Here is a 24856-nt window from a genome sequence, read left to right as displayed (position 1 = left end):
TATTAACATACTGTTGGCTGTGGGTGGACAAAGTTTATAAAGGAACGATAGCACAGAGTGGGGGTGGAATGTGAAGGATAAAACCTAAAGAAGAGAACTCAATCACTCTTGAAGTAAAAGAAAGTGCAGCCAAGCATTTATCCCTTGAAATTGCTTTATGGAAGAGAGGTGGAGGATGGACAAGGAGAAGGTGGATGGTGATGGGAGTTAAAACAACAGGATGAGAAACAACAGTGAGGTGGAGAATAAGAGGGAAATCTAATCACATGCAGCAACAATAGATTTTTTTAAAAAAAGGAAGTAAGTATTAATGTTCAGGTGCAGCGGCTCATTCTGTTTGATAGGACAGACAGTGGGTTATTGTCAGTATTATCCATCTGATGTTGTTGACAATAAGATAACACCGCTGTGGACATGGGAGTGAATGGAGTGTAAATGAATTCCTCTGGTCTCCAAACACAGCTCCAAAAACAGCTGCTCACTACCACACGATCCAGAGGTCGCCTATTGTCCATCAGTGCGCATCATTAGAAATCCTCAGTGACAATATGAAGCATGTCTTTGCCAGACAGAGAGGGAATAGCTGTGATGATCATTTACATTAAAGCATAAGCCGCGATTCATTGTGCAAACAATGGAAATATCAGCAACCCTCTACTCTTTCTGCCAGGCTCAGAGAATACATGGAAGCGTACACGGAGTGCAGAATTATTAGGCAAGTCGTATTTTTGAGGAATAATTTTATTATTGAACAACAACCATGTTCTCAATGAACCCAAAAAACTCATTAATATCAAAGCTGAATGTTTTTGGAAGTAGTTTTTAGTTTGTTTTTAGTTTTAGCTATTTTAGGGGGATATCTGTGTGTGCAGGTGACTATTACTGTGCATAATTATTAGGCAACTTAACAAAAAACAAATATATACCCATTTCAATTATTTATTTGCTTCTCAACCATACAAAAATCTGCCTACTCTTTCACGTAATTCAGTTTATTTTGAAAAGTCTCAACAGGATCTTGAGCTTTATTGTGAAAGGTTTATCTGGAAAATAAACAAGCGGACACGCGATGGTTTTACCATCGTTGCTGCTAATGACAACGCATAAAAACAGTTGCTTGTCCATCCGTAGTGTGGTTATATTAAATATAAGAGAAAGAGAGAACTTTAAGAAAATAATATAGCCACTACAATGACCATCAAAACGATGAAAGAATATTACCGTAAACAGTTTATTTTGCGACACCACGAAACAAACCATAGTGTAAAATGAAACGATAGATGTTTTTATATTGTCATCCGATATAGATTGTTATATCGAACAGCCCTAATATGAACTTATTTAGAACTTACCAGAATGAAAATGTCTGTAGCACACCAACAGATATCTGTGGATGGTAGAGAACTGGATATCAGCTCATCTCACAGCTGCTATCCAGGCTAGATGCCTTCTTTTGGTAACATCCAGTACATAAGCTCCCTCACGTTGCTTCCAGGTGGGGAAAGAATAAAAAGTGAGCCAATTTTCAAGCTTATTCCCTTCCAGATCGTGCGATCTAACATGACAACCCACAACACAGCAAGGCAAACCATTGCTGATGCTTTCGCTCCTTAAGCCCTTTGTTTGGCCTGCTAACATGGGCCCCAGCGGCCACGCCCCCTGCCGTGACTCCACGTTCCAAAGCCCTATAGACAATAACACCTAATTTTAAAAAAAAGAATGTTGCTGTTACCATCATCATGATGATCAAAGGCATTTCATATGCCTTTGATCTGTGAATCCTTAAATAGGGGTAAGGATCCCAAACTTTCATGCAGTTTACTTGCAGCACTCGAGATTGCAGCATTCAAGGGTACGCCTGAGAAGCATTTCAAAACAGTTGAATCTTTAACACAGGCACTTCATCGACACTCCAACATGTCTCAGAGTAATCACGGCAAAAATCAACAAGCTTACGCTGACCACCAAAATCTGGAGCCAAATTCGGAAGAAACTCATTTCCAGCTTCCACTCAAGAGGAAGCAAGGCCCAGATTATGTTGAACAGAATTGCAGAAGTGCCCACAGCTGCTTTCCACCAAGGAAAAAAAGACGAATCTGTGAAGAAAAAACTGTGTTGAAAAGACGATACAGTCAGATTTTAAAAGGCAGCAAAAACAACTCTGAGAGCTACTATCCAGAGAGAAAGAGGATGAGAATAGTCACTGAGAAAAAAGAAACAGCAGTGACTCCGAGCATCCAAAAAAGTTGGACGCCAAGGTCTAGCCAACACCAAGTTGAGAAAATGGATGTTACGACCTCGAGTGATACCAAAACCTCTGAAAACACACTGAAATACAACAAAAGGCCAGAACAAGCAGCAGTGACACAGAGGATCCAAAAAGTTTGGGCCAAGGTCTAGCCAACCCCAAGTTGAGAAAATGGATGTTACGACCTCGAGTGATACCAAAACCTCTGAAAACACACTGAAATACAACAAAAGGCCAGAACAAGCAGCAGTGACACAGAGGATCCAAAAAAGTTGGACGCCAAGGTCTAGCCAACACCAAGTTGAGAAAATGGATGTTACGACCTCGAGTGATACCAAAACCTCTGAAAACACACTGAAATACAACAAAAGGCCAGAACAAGCAGCAGTGACACAGAGGATCCAAAAAGTTTATGCCAAGGTCTATTCATCTCCTTGTTCAGAAAATGAACGATATGACCTTGAGTGATACCAAAACCTCTGAAAACACACTGAAAAAGAAAGAGAGGCCAGAAGACCAGAGAGAAACAAACGTGTGGATCATTGGGTCCAGCTACATCAGACGAGCCGAGATAAAAGAGATTTTCGGAGAAAATTTGGGACTTAATGCCAAAGTCCAGTGGTTTGGCAAAAGAGGAATGCAATGGAGGGGAGTCCTTCCTCGTTTTTATGAGGAGCTATCCACACAGAGCCCACCCGACATACTGGTAATCCATGCTGGGGGCGATGATTTGGGACTCTCTTCTGCTTATAAACTTTCTTCTGTCATTGAGAAGGAATTGATCCAACTGCACACAGAGTTCCCCTCAATGACAATTGCATATTCATCCATCAACGAGCGTCAAGTGTGGCGATATGGAAATCCAGGCAAAATCGATAAGGACAGGAAGATTGTGAATGCCAGCATTAGAATGACTGTCGACCGCTTTAATGGAGTGATTATTGAGCATCCGCACATCAGGTTTTCAACAACTCCATTTTTTACCTGATGGAGTTCATTTCACCAAGAAAGGAAGTGAACTGTTTCTGACAAGCATCCGCACAGCCATCCAGAAAAGTCTTCAGTCACGTCACTGAAAACTAACTTGAGACATTTCTTTCACAGTCCAGAAAACCATACGTTGTTCATTTTAGGCAATGTGAACAACATATAGCTAACATGTGCTCTCTTTTTTCTTTTCCTCTGCCTCTCACCCCCAACCAGTCATGACAGATGGCTGCCCCTTTCTTAGCCTGGTTCTGTCAAAGGTTTCTTCCTGTTTAAAGGGAGTTTTTCCTTTCCACCGTTGCCCAGTGCTTGCTATTAAAGGGGATCATTTGATTGTTGAAGTTTATAGTTTAGAATCTAAACTAAACTAATAAACATAAAACATCAGGTGATTGTTGAAGTTGATAGTTTAGAATCTAAACTAAACTAATAAACATCAAACTTCAGGTGAGGGGTTCACATAGTAGGGAGCACTACAAGAATTACAAATAAAAACATGTAATTGGCGGCTAATCAAAATAAAGAAAACAATTAAAAAAAGATCTCTTACTGCTCTGTTTATTTCTTTAAATGAACACTTGTACTTTTGTCATAGAAGAATAAGAATATTAATATGAATATGAACACCAAAGGCGTTTCCAGGCCAGCCAAGAGATATAATCTCTCCAGCCTGACTTGGGTCTGCCCGGGGCCAAATGCCTGGTGGCACCCCTTGCCTCAATGGGCACCTTAACTCATCACTTTTGACGCAGAGAATGTATTTTATGAACTAATATTAGTAGGCTGAAGCCTTTTACTTCTACTTACTTCTACTTTTACTATATATTAATATGCTTTTTAAGGCTCAAGATGTGGGTTTGTTTTTCCAGCTTCATTAACAGTTGTTTTTTCCGTGATCAGATGTCCTTACATCTTCAGCAGTAACGTTAATCCATATTGCACAGACAGAGAAAATCAGCAAAATTATTGATTTTACTTTTGATATTTTGCCAGTAAAACAGTTTTATGTCTCCTGAGGTCTTTTCATTGTTTTATTGCTTTGCTAAAGTAAAAGAAAAAAATCCCAGCCATTCCTCATTGTTAGCGAATCATAAATCCATCACTGGATCACACCCAATTGCTAGCACAATACAGGGAGTGCCGAATTATTAGGCAAGTTGTATTTTTGAGGAATAATTTTATTATTGAACAACAACCATGTTCTCAATGAACCCAAAAAACTCATTAATATCAAAGCTGAATGTTTGTGGAAGTAGTTTTTAGTTTGGTTTTAGTTTTAGCTATTTTAGGGGGGATATCTGTGTGCAGGTGACTATTACTGTGCATAATTATTAGGCAACTTAACAAAAACAAATATATACCCATTTCAATTATTTATTTTTACCAGTGAAACCAATAGAACATCTCCACATTCACAAATATACATTTCTGACATTCAAAAACAAAACAAAAACAAATCAGCGACCAATATAGCCACCTTTCTTTGCAAGGACACTCAAAAGCCTGCCATCCATGGATTCTGTCAGTGTTTTGATCTGTTCACCATCAACATTGCGTGCAGCAGCAACCACAGCCTCCCAGACACTGTTCAGAGAGGTGTACTGTTTTCCCTCCTTGTAAATCTCACATTTGATGATGGACCACAGGTTCTCAATGGGGTTCAGATCAGTTGAACAAGGAGGCCATGTCATTAGTTTTTCTTCTTTTATACCCTTTCTTGCCAGCCACACTGTGGAGTACTTGGACGCGTGTGATGGAGCATTGTCCTGCATGAAAATCATGTTTTTCTTAAAGGATGCAGACTTCTTCCTGTACCACTGCTTGAAGAAGGTGTCTTCCAGAAACTGGCAGTAGGACTGGGAGTTGAGCTTGACTCCATCCTCAACCCGAAAAAGGCCCCACAAGCTCATCTTTGATGATACCAGCCCAAACCAGTACTCCACCTCCACCTTGCTGGCGTCTGAGTCGGACTGGAGCGCTCTGCCCTTTACCAATCCAGCCACGGGCCCATCCATCTGGCCCATCAAGACTCACTCTCATTTCATCAGTCCATAAAACCTTAGAAAAATCAGTCTTGAGATATTTCTTGGCCCAGTCTTGACGTTTCAGCTTGTGTGTCTTGTTCAGTGGTGGTCGTCTTTCAGCCTTTCTTACCTTGGCCATGTCTCTGAGTATTGCACACCTTGTGCTTTTGGGCACTCCAGTGATGTTGCAGCTCTGAAATATGGCCAAACTGGTGGCAAGTGGCATCTTGGCAGCTGCACGCTTGACTTTTCTCAGTTCATGGGCAGTTATTTTGCGCCTTGGTTTTTCCACACACTTCTTGCGACCCTGTTGACTATTTTGAATGAAACGCTTGATTGTTCGATGATCACGCTTCAGAAGCTTTGCAATTTTAAGACTGCTGCATCCCTCTGCAAGATATCTCACTATTTTTGACTTTTCTGAGCCTGTCAAGTCCTTCTTTTGACCCATTTTGCCAAAGGAAAGGAAGTTGCCTAATAATTATGCACACCTGATATAGGGTGTTGATGTCATTAGACCACACCCCTTCTCATTACAGAGATGCACATCACCTAATATGCTGAATTGGTAGTAGGCTTTCGAGCCTATACAGCTTGGAGTAAGACAACATGCATGAAGAGGATGATGTGGACAAAATACTCATTTGCCTAATAATTCTGCACTCCCTGTACACAGGAGCACCACATGAAAACATGAGAGTAAACATCCACGAAATACAGGTTAATATGATCTTTTCCTTACCTGCCTTAGTGTGCTACCTATCCAGTTTAAAACCAAAAAATAAAAAGTCCTATAAAAACATATAAAGTGGTTGCGTTTAAGGTCGATGGGATATCATACCTAATATAACTCCGGCACAATTATGAGTCATACACTTTCATGTTTGTTTAGTAATAAATGCCGAGGTCATGAGAAACACTGTATTCTAGCAAAGACAATAAAATGCTGCTTGTTTGCAGTTTTAATGTGGGGCATGAATTTATACGGCATCTTTTAGGCCAAAGTGCTCCTTTGCTCTGTTGTCAGAAAAACTGCTCACTGTGGTTTAGTTTATCTGTGTGCACAACAAATAACCTAAACTACCGTCACTTCTTCTAGGATTTAACTCGAGCCTGCTGCAGACCTGAAATAGGTTCATTAAGTTTAATATTTGAACAAGTTAATGGAGCTCAGATCCTTTAATTAATCTCAAAACTTTCAAATATTTAGTGACGGTGTAATTACATCCTCGAATCATGCCTCGTACCAAAATCAGATAAACATAACTAACTGAGACTAAATGAACTTAGACAACCACAGCGGCTGCTCTGAGGAGAGTATCCTTTTTAGTGTAATTTATATATTTAAAGACTAATGAAGACTGATTGTGATTTTACTTATGATTAAATTAATTTGGTACAAAAATAAAATTAAAAAAACTGTGTTTTCTCGCTCCATGGAATTCACTGGCGGACCTCATTTCTCTGTTAATGGTGTCCAACTTACCAGAAAACTGTCAGGAATGTCTGACTAAATTGCTTCATGCACATCACTTATCAGTAATCATTCACATATACTGACTATTTGTATAACAGTGTGGACATGTGAACAACACTGCAGAGCACATTACAGATAATAATGACACCAGGAACAGTGGAGCAACACAGATATTTCCATGATGATCCTGACAACCCCTCTGCCCTTCTAATGAACCATTAGCCACTCCTACTCCCAGTGAAATGCATCATGATGCGCGTCTTGGATACACATGTGGCGACAAGCTCACACACCTGATTTCGTTGCGGTTCAGCTGTCCTTGTCCGTGACACAGCAGTCAGGTTCAGGACAACTCACAGCTGCAAACCCTAGTTAAATACACTAGTCAGTGCAAGTAAGAAAGCAACACAAAGTCCCACTGAGAGGTTTTGGAGGGCAAATTAAAAATTTAAATCGGTAAAGGCGCCTGAAGAAAACCCAGAGGATTGATATTGCAATGTTACCCTAAAGCGAGACTGATGCCTGAATAAAATGTCAAGTGAATCCATGTACAGCCTATAATAAATCCATATTGATGAGACTGGTCAATTACAACATGGGTCCCTTTGAAAACTTTGATCAGCTGGTAGTCTACAAGGAAAAGACAAAAGTGCGTTCCTTACTTTTAAGCACCAGAGTAGATATGAAGTTATAAGAAAAGACCCTGAAAACCTACAGCAACTTTCAATTACTTTTGACTTATCTGCTCATGGCACACCTAATTCCATCCAGCAGCTCACTATAAAGTAAAACTACTACTTTTTATTGCATAACTCAGCATATCAGCTCCTCGCCAGCTTGATAAGAAATTGAAGTCTAGGGGACTTACGGGTAATTTTTCATTCAAAACCACCACATTACAGTCCAGTTTTTCTCTCGCGTCTCTCTTTCAAACCCATCTTCTCTTCACCCTCTCTCTCCCTTTTCACTTTGGCACCAAGCTGGATGAGATCACTCACCTGGAACCTACAGCGAGGACGCTAGTGCTAAACCGGATTTAGTTCAGCATGTGTGTTTTTCTACACTTGCATGATGATTGCAGAGTAGGAGAGGTAAACAGGATTTGGGAGGAGGAGGGGAGGAGATGGTCGGCTTGCTGATGAGTTTCCTAGGGGACTGACAGGTAAAAAGCCTGTACTTGTGTGTGTGGGTGTGAAGTGATAGACGCCGTCCTCTAATGTTACAGCACACAGACTGACGGGGAGAGTGGAGTTGTGACTGTGACTCCCGACTGTACGGGAGAAGACTATGACCCTGGTAATTTATGATCAGACACCTATCAGGCCAGCTGTGGTCTGTACACTAAACCAAGATCAATAACCTTGTCGAGCTCTGCAGGAGAGAGTGTGAGTGGCTCACTGCCGCTGCTGTTACTGAGCCCATGAGGAAGCTGCAGGTTAATGCTGAAAGAAGCCGGGGGCAGAACAGGGTGTTTAACTTTGCGTGGGTGCGTGTGTGTGAGAAACACTGTGTTAAGAATACGTGGTGGTGGATGTACAGCCTGAGGACAGTTCATTCCACAGACTTCACACAGGAGATAGCAATTTGAAGTGTGAGGAAGGATTCATCTTAACTTCTATTGGATTCATTCACTTCATATTAAGCTGACCATCAAGTGTTTTCAGCCTTATTATAATAAATCATTCCTCTCTTTATTTGTTTGTTGGTGTAAAGTTGGAGGGCGTGCATTTGCGGTACAGGTGGCCGCTGCAGGAATCGAGGACAAGACTCAAGGCTGCAGGAGCCTAATGCTCTTCCCACCAAGGGAGACAAATTCATGTGAGAGTGTGAGAGAAGAGAAGCAGGAGAGCAAGTGAGAAAGGGAGGGAGGGTTAAAAGGGAGAGACTTTTCCTGTCAGAGGAAGAGCAAACAAAGCTGCTGGATCAGGCGAGGCTGGTATACTGGGAGCGTCTTTTGTTAGCTGACTTGCTTAGCAAACATTACACACTTTAAGGAAAGCGACACGCTTCACACCAACTGCACATTTAAACTGCTGCACATTCTTCATCTTACTTTATTTTAAGATAAGGACAGTTAACGGGTGAAGAAGTAGAAATAATCACTTACATTTACTCAACTACATTATTTAAAATATCTGAATTGAGTTGAGCCTGTCCATTTTGTGCTATACTTATACTGTATTACATTTATATCCAAGTGCATTAAGAAGAGATATTTGCACATAATATGCAGAATTTGTAGGCAAGGAACAGTTTTTGATACTGGAGGCTTTTAGTTTCTGTTTTTGTCCAAGCAGTACTGACTGATCACGTTTGAGCAGTTTAAACATTTAATGTAGAGAATAAAAGAGGAAAAACATCTGAAAAATAGCCATATAGGAAGTGCTGGCTATCATCTGGTTTCAGCCATTTAGCTTTTTAAAACATTTCATAACAGTGGGTGCATACAATGTGAATTCTTGGCCCAAATTTCTTCTGGAAGAGCTGAAATATTGGCTGATGGGTTCCCATGTTGGTAATGATGTTTGTCAGCAGGTAATAGTAATATACTATATCAAAGAATCAGTGGATTAGCTGCTTAATTATACTGGCCAGAGTTTTATTAACAGTGCCTCTGAGCAGAGTGTACATCAGCAGTAGTGGACTATGTCCACATATTTTGGTACTGTCCATATATTCAGTGGGCTACTCTCAAGGAATTCTAGGATGTGATGCTGAGCTTTTCATTGCTGAATGATTATAATAGCAGTAAGACTGTCAGACTTTCAGGATCTAGAAACCTGTGTTATTCTTTGTGATTTTATCAGTATAAAAGAGCAATTAAATATTTTGGTATTATTATTTTCACTTAAGAACAGGATCTATATACGCCTCCTTCCACTGCATCTATGTTTGGACAATAGCAGGTATCCAGAAGTTCTTGTCTTCCCCGTCCTCTGTAATTACAGGTTGTTTGAGGCCATCCAAAATAGAAATCTGCTTTTACTGCGCCCTTATTTTAGCTTCCTCAAAATGTAATTTATTTGTTACAGGCAAGGAATTCAATTGTATATAATTTCAGAGCAAATGATTCTGAAGAGCTGACAACTTAACTGGCAAGCAACACAATAATGCAGCCCCTGAGCAGCATGTTTAGTTTTTAATGTTACTGCCAGATTTAACAAGAAGTGCTACGATTATTGTGAGGACTGGATTCAATAAGCGGATACTGATACTGACTGTGCAAAAGGCAAAGCATCAAATAAAGATTCTTGTGCTTTTAAAAGTCACAATGACACAAACTCAAGAAAGATTCCCACTGCAGCAAGTTTGCATATCACTATCAACAAAAGGAAAAGTGGGTTCTAACTCTGTGCGTGAAAACATTCATCATCGAGACACAACGAGGGAATTTACCATCCTGTGGAGGTACTGCTGCAGTTCGGTATCTTTAATTGTGGGCCGTGTGTTGTATAAACTCCATTATTTAAATGTCAGAGATAAGACAGTCTGAGCTTCTTTTGCTAAGGAACGTTTCATAAGCACAGAGCAAACTCCAATTAGTGGATTAGACCCGGAAACTACATGTGACTGTTCTGAGTAAAAGAATTTAAATCTGAATGGATCTGAAGGCTGATGAAGGGCCTGATAGCACTGATCCTCCTCCTCCTCCTCCTCACTAGGACACTGACCAACAATGAAAAAGACAGACAGACGTACAGACAGCACGGTCCTTTGTGTCCACTGACAATAGGGATCTGTCCCTCACTGGGATGGGCTGATCTCTGGATGCAGCCCTTCAGTTTCTGCTCCGGGTGAGTGGTGGGATACCAGTAGTAGAAAGAGAAAAGACATTTTAATACCAGTAGTCTTTATGTTCAGATCACACCTTTATCAAAATGTATTTGTGGATTGTGTCACATTTAACCTTAAACCATATGTTTACTGAGTAAAGGCTCTGATCAGGATCTAGAGCCAGGATAAATAACACAGTTGGCTGTAGATCTCTGCAAGTAATAGTGCTAAGAAGAGGTCCAGGAATTAGCTCTTTAAAATGTATTATTTTTTATTATTTGAAGGAGAAAATGTGTAAGTCCTATCTGTTAAAATCTAATCTCTTGTACACTGGACATTAATTTTGGGTTTACTGTTGCACTGTGCTATCTGCTTTCAGCAGATTCTGTACAGATACAAGTATCCCATCACCCACCTCTTTTACCTCCAATAGAAATTGGCAGTATTTAGTTCAGCAGCACATGCATTCTGCAATTTTTAAAGATAAAATACAGTTGCCGAGTTTCAATAAGCTTAAAGTGAACACCTTTGTCCATAGACTGAATCATCCTGGAAGCTCCACTGCCTGCTATTCCCCACACTAACTCCAATAAGGCAAAAACTGGTAAAGAAATTCTTAGGAAATATTACCCATCCTCTATTACCTAACATAATGGATCACATCACTGGAAGTAGCTATCTTCCAAAGATACTGGGACTAAGTCTCACTTGTGAAGTGGAACCAAGACGACAAACTCCTAAAACCCCAGCTTACTTCTGTAGCATCATATTTTTATAGCAGCACATTTTCACTTCTAAAACGCTGTCAAAGTGTGACACAGACAGATATTGTCCCCATCCTGAGATGCTCTCTGGGATGGTGGGTAGCCATGGACAGAGGGGGAGCTGGGACCATTAGGCAGCTGTTCAGGACTCTTACAGTAGATCTATTCTCTCACAAACCACCAATGGGCCATTACTCATTACTCACGCCTCTCAGTCCTCCTCTGCTACCCTTTCTCTCTCTGGCCCCCAGTGGTAATGTCACACTTAGGCAACACGGCGAAACACAGTGACAGGGGAAAATGAGGGTGAGAAGAATGTGTGGTTGCATAAGAGTGGGAGGAAAGAGGACTGGCATAACATAACAGGACGTTTGCACACACACAATCAAGGAAATTGCTTTTTATTATCACACACAAACAGAAGCGCACGCAGTCTGCATACTCTGTTTAATGGACAGATTAATCGAGCCCACTTGACAAAGTTAAAAAGTTCAAAAGAAAGAGAGAGCCTTTTAACGCAATGATTTAGTCATGATTGCTTTAAAAAATAGTTGTGACAGGTGCCAGCACCAATAGATCTCTGCCCTGTCTAGATTCCTCATCCACACTGAGTGCTCATTACCTAAAGAGCTGTAGAGGCTGAGGTTATACTTTGACTTTCAAGATTATTTTTTTTCGACACTAACTAAATCTTCTCTCGGATATTGGAGTGCAAATTTCTGCTCTAAATGGAGTTTAAAAAGGGAAGTTTCTGAAAATTAAAAAAGTTTTCCTCTCATCTCTGCAGCTGCAGCTGGAACAGGCTCAATATCATTTATATTACAAGCGGGCAAAAATATAACAACGATGCACAGAATATGGCTCATACTGTAGAACAGAGATTGAAAAAAATAAATGGTTTTATTTTAAATGTACGAAGCATTCTGTGTTTTTAGGTTTTTTTTTTTAATTAGTACAAGTTACCTGTAAGCTTGTGACTTATACATCTTATGAAAGTTTTTTTAAATATTATTTTTTTATCTCACATTGCCAAAACGTTTCAAAGTTAAACAAACTCACCTGAAGCGGATTTTCCAGGACCTCTGTGCGGTGAGCCAGAGCCGGGGTCAAGGAAGGAAACACATGAGAAGAACTTGAATTCGCCATTTTTTCCATATCGCGTAAAAAGGAAACACTGTTTTGTCGCGATTCCTTCCTTCTTCACATGTTTGGCGTTACATCTGACTTTCACCTCATCCCGTCCGGCATCCCACACGTCCTTGTCGCTTCAGTGTAAACTCAGAGGGCAAAAGTTCTTCATTGTTGAGGACAGGAATCAGGAGTTGGTGATGGCTTCAGGTACGATCGGGAAAATAAAGTTTTAAATTAACAAAGTCATAGAAAAAAGCAAACAAACATGTGCATTATTTTTCTGTTTTACTTGTGCTCATCACAATCCAACCATCATGTGATGGTTGGATTGGGAGCAGCGACACAAACAGCAGATTGCTTGTTTCGAGCCACGCTGCGTTCGATCAGACACTCTGATGTACGACATCACTCTGTGGACTTGAAGTAGGCATCAGGAAAGAGCCGCAGTTCTCATCGCACACACAAAGCTGCGCACTGACCGCAGATACTAGGACACATTCACTTTGATGCGAAACTGATACGTCATTATCGATCAGATGGCTTAGAATGGAAGTAAACAGAATCCAGCTGATTGTAAAGTTGGAGACTTTGCTTGTTTCTGTTTCAGGGTCGGCTGAAATGGCCCCATGACCTGAAGATTTATAGTGTTTGGGTTTAAATGAAAAGTGAATTTAACTTTCTGCTTGGCAGCAGTATTGAACCCACTGGATCTGGGTCTCGGTGCCATGCGCAAGCTTCTCGTTAAAGGATAGAAGTTTGGCGACGACAAACACCAAGCCGCTACCCGGTTTGGTTTAATGCGTCGAAATGTGTATTAAGATGGGGTACAAGTTGAAATACTCTCCGAAAGTGTAATTCTCCTGAAATCCAAACAAGTTGGCTTGCCAGCCCTCCAGTTTTTGTTAAACATGTTGCCACCTGCTGGCCACAGAGAGAGAGAGAGTGGCAGTTTTGCAGATGGTTCGACAGCGCATCTGATTAGAGCCACATGATGTCCCTCTTCTAATTAGGCTGGTAATGTTCTCACCTACAGACAACAGGTGTGTCATTGTGCCTGAATTTGCAATCTCTTCCTATTCGCTCTTCATCACCCCTTTGGAAACCTCATCAGCAGCTGAAAGAAAGACCAAATAAATAAATAAATAAATAAATAAGAATCATCATAACAAATGGGAATGCAGACAAGGCCGGCTACATCAGTAGGACTGCATCTAATCTCTATTCAGTCTGGGTCCAGCTGTGAGTAGCCCCACATCCCAGTCAAAGGGATGAACTGAGATACATCGCTGTGTTGTCTTTTGTGGCATCTTTCTGATCCGCGTCTGTGAAGAGAAGAGTGTTTGTCTCTGCGTAAACAAAATTAGCTTGTGCAGATGGGGCTGCTGTCTTCTTTTGAGTATCAGCAGCCTCTCTTGACACATATACATGCTGTTTGGTATGGGGACAGAACCTGCACTTCTACTACTACCAGAAAACTGCTTTTCATGATCAGAGGGAACTATGATATTTATAGCTGCAAAAACGTCTTTAAAATGGACTGAATATGCTGTTTCTCTTTCATCCCTGTCATTTACAGACACTAGTAAAATAACGGATTCTCATATTGAACATAATCCAAAGGTTCAGACTTAAGATTGCTCTTTTCCACACATGTTTTTCTCACTGTGTGATGTCAGTGAGACCAGGTATCCTTAATATGGTCACCTATGGTCACATTTAAAACTCTCAGGTTGACCTCATATATTGATTGGCACATTGCTAACATCAGACACAATTAGTGACAAATTACTGCAGTTTGCATCTTGATATCCAGTACTGGACATCTGCATTGAGAGACGGGTCTTACAAACAGTTATAAAATGTACCATTAAAAAACTCATTCTTGGTATCAATACACTTATAACTGATTTTTTTAAAAAGCCAATTAAACAACTTAGAAGCTTTTTGTGCAAATCAGTTTCAATAAGATCTATTATAAAGTTATTCTGAAGTATTCTGTGGTTGTCAAGAAATAATAATGGTTTGCACAGAAATAAGTGATACTAACACGCCACCTATCTCCTCCTCCTCACTTTGGTAATTTGTGGTGGCTGGTCAGATTCCCAAGCAGAGCCTGTGCAGTTTACTGGTAATGTTTATCATCTGTATTTCACTGAGCAGCATTAGTAATGGACTCAAAGTAGATGAAAACATAGCAACAGCATCTAAATACGAGAAGTCTCCACATCATTAAAGGGTTGAGGACAGTCAGTGTTTTAATGTGAAAGATGCGGTGGACCAGCTCCCGTCTGACTAAACCCAGAACTACATAAAGGTGAAGCGCAGAAATAAACACTGGTATCTGTGCACTAAACACTCATTTCCTTGTGTGGGCAGACCTCTACCTTGTGCACAATATGTTATTGTTCCAATTACTATCATGTATCTGAGTCTGTATGTAGGTCAACACGCTGCAAGTGTTCCACATTATTCCATGTTAATGCTTGATACCTGAGCCAATTTGTGCTCGCCATGTTCAGCGTTTAGACTCCAGCCAGATGGACACAGGCTTAGTAATGTGTTTAATATGTTTTATGTATAATTACTGGACTTCAACTTACACTCATACTCTCAGAGCTGGAAGCAGAAGAATAAGCGTCTCCGATTTCCATCTGTATTCATCCTGCTCCTTCTCTGTCTGCGCTCTGTCCGGAGTCAGCCAGCTCTCTCTGCCATAATAATCAAGAGCCGTTTGATGTGATTACTGTGGCGTGAAGTGGAAGACGATTGAAAGCACATTTTATTTCACATGTTGAAATAACATGACTAAATAGATTCTCCCTCTTTACTATTTCCATAAATCTCCTAGGACCCTGCTGGTTTATCCATCAGTGCTGGCAGAGATTCCAAGTGAGCTTTGAATGACAACCTTTGTCATGGATACAGGGCCGTGACATTTTCCCCAGTGGTTGCTGAGTCCCCCCCCAGCGAGGCTTCAGATGACACCCTGATGTTTTCAGTCAAAGATAAGGTCAACACACTGTTGAACTCTGACCTCTAATAGAGAAAGATGTTGGCAGACTGAAGCGAGGAAAGATATGGATGAAGAATAAAAGATATATGTGAAGGGGGAAAAGAGGGGGATATAAAATGTTAAGAGAGACACATAAAAACAGCGAGGGATTGGGAAAGAAAGCAAAGGAAAGAGAGATAAAGACAGCCAAGCAAAAGATAGGGAGCAGCAGATTTAGTCAACACAGTCACACACAAAAACTCCTACATGCTCTCACTTGAGCCTGCACCTCAGGCTTTAAAAGAAAGAATAGACAGATAACAGCAGCCATATGTTTTTCTTTCCTTGTTGTCGGTCTCGTTCTCATTCTCTCCTCTCCATGCATTCTTTATCTACACCTTGCTTCATCTCCTTCAAATTAGCTCGCTTACCAATAGGCAACAGAAAATGTCTCTCTTAGGAGATAAATGGACCGCGTCATCTCGACCATGTGGGTATGATTACTGAAGTTGAAGAATTGAAACTGGCAGAATGATTAACAGCTCTGTATTTAATTCAGACACACTGTAAATTGTCTCAAAGGTTTGTCTGAACATCAGCTTGACTGAAACGTATTGGCACTAAATCATCAGTTTCGGCGGTTTTTACCAAACTAATATATCGACCATTTAGAAATTCTACAGGACTTTATTTAATATCAGTAATACACTGAAGGCACATGCCAAAGTCTGTTTTTTATGATTTAAAGTCGGGGCTTAAAATTGAAGCTGTCAAGCATTTTAATGCAGAGGACGTTTTATTTTCTTTATCTACTGTTCAGCTGTTTTGGTTAAGACATAAAAATAAAGCTGTCTATTATTTTATGATTAAATTTATAGTGGGGTTGTGCAAAAGCTCCATCAAAAGATATGAGATGTGAATGAAAGCTCACCAAGAGCGCACAGAATGAAAATGGGAGTGATTTAAAGTTCAGGAGGCATTTTATTGAGACTTTTAAAAACAAAGGCCTGCATATATGTGTATATATGTGTTTTTTGTCACAGTTTTTGCTTCTGCTGAAGAGCCACTGACTGAAAAACCCACCCAGTTGATTGAACTACAGTTCACTGTATTTAGATATTTGAACTGTTGTTTGTCAGAGTTTAAAGTACAGGAATATATTTATCCAAGTATGGCATTTCAGAGCAAAATATGTGCCTCACATCATTTATTTGACAGTTCTTAAACAGTCTAGTTTATGATTTTATGTGAATGCATATAAAATCACAGACTTATGAGTGGATCTTGACCTTTTAGCTCGTTATCTCTTACCAAAAAAGTAGCAGTCGTTGGAGAAAGCCTGACCTTTTAGGCCCCCGTTTGACCTCTTTGACATATTTTAGCTGTCAGGGAGACAATTCTCTAAACTTTTTTAAGTGATTATAAAATATGTTTGCCTATGAAAGCACATTTGTCTGCATTTTACAAGCAACTGCAACAAACAGACAAAAATCCCCAACGTGATTAGAAACATGTCCCTGTGACTTATTTTTTTGTTAGTGCTGTCATTAATCATGTCAGAAGCCCTCTCATGTGTCTTGTGAGCCTTTGGAGAGAGCCTGACCTTTTAGACTAAACTGCCTAACTGTCCACAGCGGTCTAATAATCTCCACCTAGATCTGCAACAACACCAAAGACTATTAAATCACAGATGCACTGGTGCCAATATCCTGATGTAAAATAACTGACAGAGACATTTTTTAATGCAGAACTTACACTTTACTCTGATAATACTTTTCATGAATAAAGATCGTTTACTTTTTCACTTGTGTATCGTTATTTCAGTGTACTGGGAGTGGATAGTACTTCTTCCACCTTTGCAGGTTTCTAATAGCTGACTAAACCAAACATGAAATGAAAAGCGAGACTTAAGGGTTGATCTACAAAGTGTGATCTGCTTTCATCGAGACAGAAGATCTAAAGAGACTTGTTGAGGAATAAGTTATGGGCAATAATTCATCTGCTACATAAGTGGCACATTAAACGCAACCATGCGAGTAAAAAATAAATCAAAAGTGGCCTGTTCTGATGAAAAGCAGAAGGTGAATAATCTGCAGGTGATAGTCTTTTATCACAAATAATTTAGCACAAAACCGCCCCAGTAATCCTGAACAAAGTCCTAACGTCATTTGCTATTACAAACATCAAGCTTGCTCACCCACGTTAATTAAATCCAGGGAGGTGTATGTGTGTGCTGTCGGAGATAGCATTCAAGACCGATCAAGCTTGTAGAGTGAGGAGGCACCCATATTTTCACCTAAATCAGATACCCTGCACAGAAAATGGGCCTTTTCCAACACGTGTACACACACACACACACACAAATAAAACTGACTGTCCTCTAATCCCAAGATGCTGACATCTAAAGCCATCCAAATGCCACTGCAAAGACATGTTGCTGAATACATTAGCTTTAAAAGGCACTCCTGCACAGTGAGAGGAAATACTACAAGAAATAATCAAATAATACAGACTACAAAAAACAAGGAATCACAGTCAACAGAGGATGATACCGAGGCAGTCAATGAGATCCTGCTGAATGATGATAATGATAGACTAAATAGGATTATACCCACAGCACTACATTCCCATGCAAACACAGATGGAGCCCACAAGCGAAAAGAGAAAGTCTGTAATTTTGCAATATTGTAATCAGCAGAGAGTGGTTGTTTGTCCTTTCTAGGCTCTTGTTAAGCTTTCCAAATCCTCCAGAGCTGCTGTGAGAGGGTGTCAAGGATCTGCAGAGGCCCACAAGATGATCTATAATACCGTCATATAGAGCACTTTTTTTGGTTTTCATAAAACCCTAAAAGCAAAATGAAAATGCAGTGCATGAAAAAACTGTAAAGACCCAATCTGTTCAGGCAGTCTCATGGGTTTGCACACTCATGTTAAGCTCCAATTGTTGGGCAAAAAAACCGTGATGAAATATTAATGTTCTGGCTGCTTGGGGAAAAATATGGCAGTGAAAGATCTTATTTAGGTGTAAACAGTTCCAGTGCTGCCTGTGGCCATTATATTTCCAAACAAGTGCTGCAATACAATACAGCAAGTAGGAAATTGCATCCAATACTCCTAAATGTATTTCAAATTGGAACTAAAGCCCAGTATCTTCAACAAGATGGCCAGTAAATTATGCTGGAAAGAACGAAAGCTGAAACGATGGCAGTGGCATGGGCTGGGGGAGAAGTAGATGCTGTCAAAGCTTTCACTCGATTCAACAGAGCTTTATAGCGGCAACTTATAAGTTTGTGCTGCGATGGAAAACTTCAAACAGCACAAACCAATAAAGCTCTATTTTTCTTGTGGATTGATTCGACAGCTTAGCCACAAACAATTTACCTGCATCATACCTTTTTTATGTGCAAAGTCTCTCTTGACAAAGACCTAACTGATGGTATACCACTAAGAATTCACCCAAGACAAGGCAGCTTTTTCTCTGCAGGCACTATCGCCTTCATTAGACATGCTGCCATCTGTGAGACCAAACCTTCAGCTCTTAATCAATAAAACCAGGGCTGCTGGGCAAGGCCACAGCTTTAACACTGGCTTTATGTTCTGCCAGACAGAGCTGTTAATGATGTCGCCACTGAATTGATAAAAGGAGATTCGGGAGGTGGAGGTGCTCTGTGTTGAGAGATCATACGTGCTTTTTTCCTCGGCTCAGAGATCATAGTTCCCACATACACCAGTGATGATTAGTAAACAACAAGAGATGTTTGAGTCAAGAGATATTGGTGTGGGTTGAATGTCTTAAATCTGTTGATGGCATTTATCATGAACACCGCATGAATGAATGTGTCTGATCAGTGGGAACAGACTCAGCAACCAATTGTAACCTTTTACATCAGGGCATCGGTCTGCATGTGTAACATACCATCACACATCTGTGTAAAAATAACAACAGAGGGCATTCAGGACACGTACAAGGTTTCTCTCTAGTTCAAAAAGGGTTATTTCAGCCTAACATGAGCAGACAGCCTCGAGGTTTTGGAAACCCAGTTCATTTTACTCATCATGATGGTTTCTTCTCAGTCTATTATTTTGGTGTCTTCTGTGATGCTGATGGAGCTTTAGAAATTCGATGCACTAGAAACTGAAGGCCTTACTTTGGTTTTCTCAGTTTGGGCCTTGAGAATTCTTACAAAATCAGAAAGTAAATTTTAGGGTGTGTGCATTTATCTAGTTAGCAAGACAAAAATGAGTCACATGAAATGAGGCTGGAGCTATAATAGTCATAAAAATCAGGACATGTTTATGGCTATTTTGGCCATTTTAAGATTTTTGGGTTTTTTTTTTTTCATTTATGTTAGCTGAATGGTGTGTGTGTGTTTTTTGTGAGCATGTATCTTTGTGGGGATCAAAAATAAGAAGTTTACTATACTTCAGGGGACCAACAGCCATTATGGGGGTCAAAATCCCAATCCCCACAAGTTTGAAGGGATTTTTGAGACTCAAAATATGGTTTTAGTGACAAGGTTAGGGTTAGGGTTAGGGGAAAGCTTAGGGTTAGGCATCCATTTTTCATGGTTAGAGTTACAGTAAGGGGCTAGGGAAAGCATTATGTCAATTAGATGTCCTCACAAGATATGAATACCGTGTGTGTGTGTGTGTGTTTATGTGTGTGTGTCCATTTGTATTACGGTAACAACATCAAACCTATATGCTACCAGATTTGCTGGCTCCAAAAAGCCACTCTCCAGTTATTGTGATGTTGTGTCTGTCTGTGTGTGCGCCTTCATTGGTTGGCTACTCCCTCTCTACCCGAATCTGCACCTCGCCCTTCAGCACAGTGATGCTGAGATCACTTTGGGAGGGCGGTGCAGAGGGAGAGCTACGTGTTGCTGCTCAGCAACAGATAGATAGAAAGGAGAGAGAGAGAGGGAGGAATTCCCTCGCAGAAATAAAAGCGGCTGCCTGGGCGTGTATCAGTTCCTATGGTACCCAGAATTTCCTGTGATAAGTGTAGCCGATACCTGTAGCAGGAGGAGGAGGAAAGCCCGATGGATGAAGGATGTAAGCGCTGCCATCTACAACAAGCCTTCGGGTATATTTGAAGAGGGGACGTCAACTAATCTCTGCCTGGAGGCGAAATTATATTTGATATCGCACCGACTGCGCTTGAAATAGGCGTCCACCTCTACCAAATAAACCTGGCACAGAACCGCTTCTCTGGAATCCAGGGAACAAAGGTCTCGGCGTTTGTTGCAGGCGCGCAGGTTACCCACAAATTAAAACGTGCCATCACTGGAGCTGAAATGCTGTTGAGTCTTCTTGCCGGAGGATTCGGTGAACTGGACGCGCTTTAAAGTAAGTTCTTACAGTTGTCTTTGTTTAGGAGCGGCTAAAGCCAAAATCCTTCCTGTTTTCTTCTCGTTTATTTCATAGAACCCACGTGGCTCTAACAAAGGCTCATCACTTTGGTCTTTTACGTTTAAAAACGAGGTTTATTAGCCTGTGAATGGATTAAACTGCAGTTCGAAAACCAAAAACTTCATCTTGTGTTTTTCGCTTTGTGTCTGCCGTCTGTCGCCCATTCTTTCTGTCTCTCTGTGTTCCGTGTGTCTCTGTGTATTCCTCTCTCCAGATATGACAGGTCAGGTCCTGGGGGAACCGTGCGGCGGGGCTCACACGGATGAAAACGCCGCCATCCGCATCAACGTGGGCGGCTTCAAGAAACGTCTCCAGTCGGACACTCTCTCCCGGTTTCCCGAGACCAGGCTCGCGCGTCTGCTCCACTGCCAGTCCAAAGAGTCCATCCTGGAACTGTGCGATGACTACGACGACACGGAGAAAGAGTTTTACTTCGACAGGAACCCAGCGCTCTTTCCCTACGTGTTGAATTTTTACAACACGGGGCGGCTCCACGTCATGGCCGAGCTCTGCATCTTCTCTTTCAGCCAGGAGATCGAGTACTGGGGCATTAACGAGTTCTTCATCGACTCCTGCTGCAGCAGCTCCTACCACTGTAGGAAAATGGACCAGGACCGGGAGGACTGGGATGACCGCAGCGATGAAGGAAGCACCACTTCATCTTTTGACGAGCTGTTGGAGTTTTACAACGACGCCTCCAAGTTTGATAAGCAGCTGCTCGGGAGCGCACGGAGGCGCATCTGGTTGATGCTGGATAACCCCGGCTACTCCGTGGCCAGCCGCATCATCAGCATCCTCTCCATCCTGGTGGTGCTCGGCTCCATAGCCACTATGTGCATGAACAGTATGAGTGACTTCAGCCTGCTGGACAGCGAAGGCCAGCCTACAGAGGACCCACGTTTCGAAACTGTGGAGCACTTTGGTATCGGCTGGTTCACTCTGGAGCTGGTGGCCAGGTTCGTTGTGGCGCCAGATCTGCTGCACTTCTTCGATCATCCGTTAAATGTGATAGACCTGGTGTCCATACTTCCGTTTTACCTGACACTTCTCATAAACCTGGTGGTGGAGAGCAGCCCCGCACTGGCAAACCTAGGACGCGTTGCGCAAGTGCTGCGGCTGATGAGAATTTTCCGCATTCTGAAGCTGGCCCGTCATTCCACGGGGCTGCGCTCCCTGGGAGCCACACTCAGGAACAGCTACAAAGAAGTGGGGCTTTTGCTCCTCTACTTGGCAGTCGGAGTGTCGTTTTTCTCCGTTATGGCTTATACGGTGGAGAAAGAGGATAACGAGGATCTCACCACCATTCCGGCATGCTGGTGGTGGGCCACTGTCAGCATGACCACCGTGGGATACGGTGATGTTGTGCCGGTGTCTATTGCCGGCAAACTGACCGCCTCTGCGTGCATCCTGGCCGGGATCTTAGTAGTTGTGCTTCCGATTACGCTCATTTTCAACAAATTCTCCCTCTTCTACAAGAGACAGAAACAGCTGGAGATCGCAATGAGAAGCTGCGACTTCGACGAGGGGATAAAAGAGGTGCCCTCCGTCAACCTGAGGAATTATTACGCACACAAAGTCAAATCCCTCATGGCGAGCTTGTCAAACATGAGCCGGAGTTCACCTAGTGAACAGAGTTTAAACGAATCAATACACTGAAACAGGACACTCTGTCAGTGAGGTCAGGTGACGCTGTTCAATACATGTGGCCTACCGAGGAGCTCTCCGGAGTGCTGAAATTCTCTGGACTGAGAGTCTGCTTCCTTCCACTGATGTCTGACCGTTTGCCTCTCTGTAGCTCAGTGCAATAATGTGTTCATTTCTGTGTCTATCAAAATGAAAAAGTAAGCAAATGTACAGGACAGCCTGAACATCACGTCTCACTGTGCAAAAATACGGCCGCTCAACAAATAGGCTAAAAGTCTGACCCCATCTGATGAAAAAGACAAAGAATGCTGTAGTTGTTTACAGTGTCACACTGTAGTCCACTTTCCAGCTATACATGTTGTAATCAAGTATGTCTGAAGTAACTGTATCTCTTTCAAAAGAGTCTCGATGTATAATTGTGGTGTTGCAACAATACTTCAGATGTGTGGTTAAAGCAAAGTGTATTAAATATACAATCAAACCAACAGAAAAATACACGACATACTTCCTTGTTTTTTTAATCCGAGAGTTAGGGTCTGACTCTGATCCTGATTGAGGGAACACATGTAAGCCCCGAGGGTTGGAAGGGGGATTTATAGCAGCAAAGTGACTGACACAATATCTGAAACAGTTTGACAGGCATGGCAACAGCCATTCAGAGCTGACATGTTGAATAAATCTATTCGCTAAGGATTTGATTTTTTTAATGGCATCGCCATTTCAGTTCCCAAGAGACAATTTTAAATTATTTATCAGTACATGTTCTAAAAAGACTAAAAAACTATGGTCATAAAATAGAAGTTAGTCCACAGTAAGGGAGAACTGAAGAGAAAGTTCAGTAGTTAGTTCATGGTTATCACTGCTCTCCGGAGAATACACCATAGAGATAAAGTTCTAGTTTTACTTATCTCAGTGCTACATTTCAATTAATTTTTTCACAGAAAGCAATTTGTCTCCAGCCCGTAAACTCAGAAGATGAATGGCTGTGACAAACCTGCATATTTCTCTCTTTTTTTCTTCCTCTTCTTCTTCCTGTGTCCAGATAAAAACAAGTTTTATGATCCCACAGGGAAGCATGCAGCTTTTTGGACCCCTCTCCCTGTTTCTGGTCAGCATTTGCGATAAGGAGCTCTCCCACTGGACGCAATAACAGCAGCAGAAATTCAACAGAGAACACTGACTTAGTGTTATTGATTTCAGTTTAAAGGATAAAGAGCCATTTGATACAAGTAGGCAGCAGCTCTTTAAAAAAACAAACAAAAAAAACAGATGAAAAAGTCAGTTTCGCATCATCTCATATTTCAGAACAGTTAACTGCATCGATTTCCATCTTTTTAATTTGAAGGACATTTTTATTTTGACACCAGTTCTTAAAATGAGAAATGATCATTAATGCTTTGAGCTGAATCCTCTCCACAGCACTGTGCAGCTGTAAGTGGAAAAATGTCACTTCATCAGTGTCAGTATTTTGTTTGTTTTTATTCATCGTACAAATAATTCATACATGCATGCAATATTCAGTGACTCGAACAATCAAACTCATTTGCTCCTGTGGCAGAGAGATAATTTGAAATTCATTGTCTTAAGATTAATTTGAGCAGACGAGCAGAAGGATTTTACATATTGCTGCTCATAACTAATTAGTCTGAGCATAGAAAACCGCACATTGCAGCTCAGTCACCTGTGGTAAAGGAGAATCCCAACAATAACAAAAGAAGTTTTTAAAAAAAGAACTAGGTATTATTGTACAAGTTTAAATAATAAAAAATGTCTTTAAATATCAAAGAGCTTTCAGGTGTACAAATAAGGTTATATCACAGATTTGGCAGAATAGCTGAATGACACAGAGATCATTTCAGTGCATTTCAGCAACAAAGTTGTGCTTACATTTCAAATCCTAATGAGAAACCTGCGTATATCCAGCATCTTTTCCCAGGATTTCTGGGGAGCTCATTTGAAATAATATTTACCCTCAGAGTCCAATTATATCAGTCTGCTTTTGTTTACTCCTAAACCTTTAAAGACTTTTCCCCCTGGGAGAAAATCCAAAACGCCACTGCAGCACCCAACCAGCATGGAAAAATCAGTAAATGAGTACACAGTGACAGCGGGTGACATTTTAACATATCAACAAAGGCCCAACCCAAAATAAGAACAACAGTCAATCTTTTCCATCTCAGGGAGAAGAAAGTAATTATAGCATCTGAGAGAAAATTGAAATGTATAAATGTACTCCAGGACTGGGGGCAAAGGAGAAACAGTAATAAAGAGAGTAGATTGGCACAATGTCATCCAAGTCCAAGTGTCTGGGCTTTGTATGTGTGTGTGTGTGTGTGTGTGTGTGTGTGTGTGTGTGTGTGTGTGTGTGTGTGTGTGTGTGTGTGTGTGTGTGTGTGTGTGTAG

General features: G+C 41.1%; 2 protein-coding genes across 2 annotated transcripts in view; one reads left to right on the top strand and one right to left on the bottom strand.

Annotated features, from left to right (window-relative positions):
• The window catches only part of LOC116315279 (NIPA-like protein 2), a 32246-nt gene extending 19619 nt beyond the window's left edge, over positions 1–12627 (bottom strand). Inside the window, exon 1 of the mRNA XM_031733535.2 lies at positions 12334–12627. Coding sequence (XP_031589395.1) covers positions 12334–12429 — 96 coding nt within the window. The 5' untranslated portion in view covers positions 12430–12627. The remainder of the gene's footprint in view (positions 1–12333) is intronic.
• Positions 12628–20388: 7761 nt separating this feature from the next.
• LOC116315290 (potassium voltage-gated channel subfamily S member 2) lies at positions 20389–22929 on the top strand. Its single transcript, XM_031733558.2, has 2 exons — positions 20389–20746; positions 21024–22929. Exon 2 carries the CDS (start codon positions 21026–21028, stop codon positions 22463–22465), a length of 1440 nt encoding a protein of 479 aa, XP_031589418.1. The 5' UTR covers positions 20389–20746; positions 21024–21025; the 3' UTR covers positions 22466–22929.
• Positions 22930–24856: the final 1927 nt, after the last annotated feature.

The sequence above is a fragment of the Oreochromis aureus genome, linkage group 11, assembly GCF_013358895.1.
Source record: "Oreochromis aureus strain Israel breed Guangdong linkage group 11, ZZ_aureus, whole genome shotgun sequence".
NCBI lineage: Eukaryota > Metazoa > Chordata > Actinopteri > Cichliformes > Cichlidae > Oreochromis > Oreochromis aureus.
The sequence above is the reverse complement of the archived record's forward strand: the minus strand, read 5'-3'. Positions and strand labels throughout refer to the sequence as shown.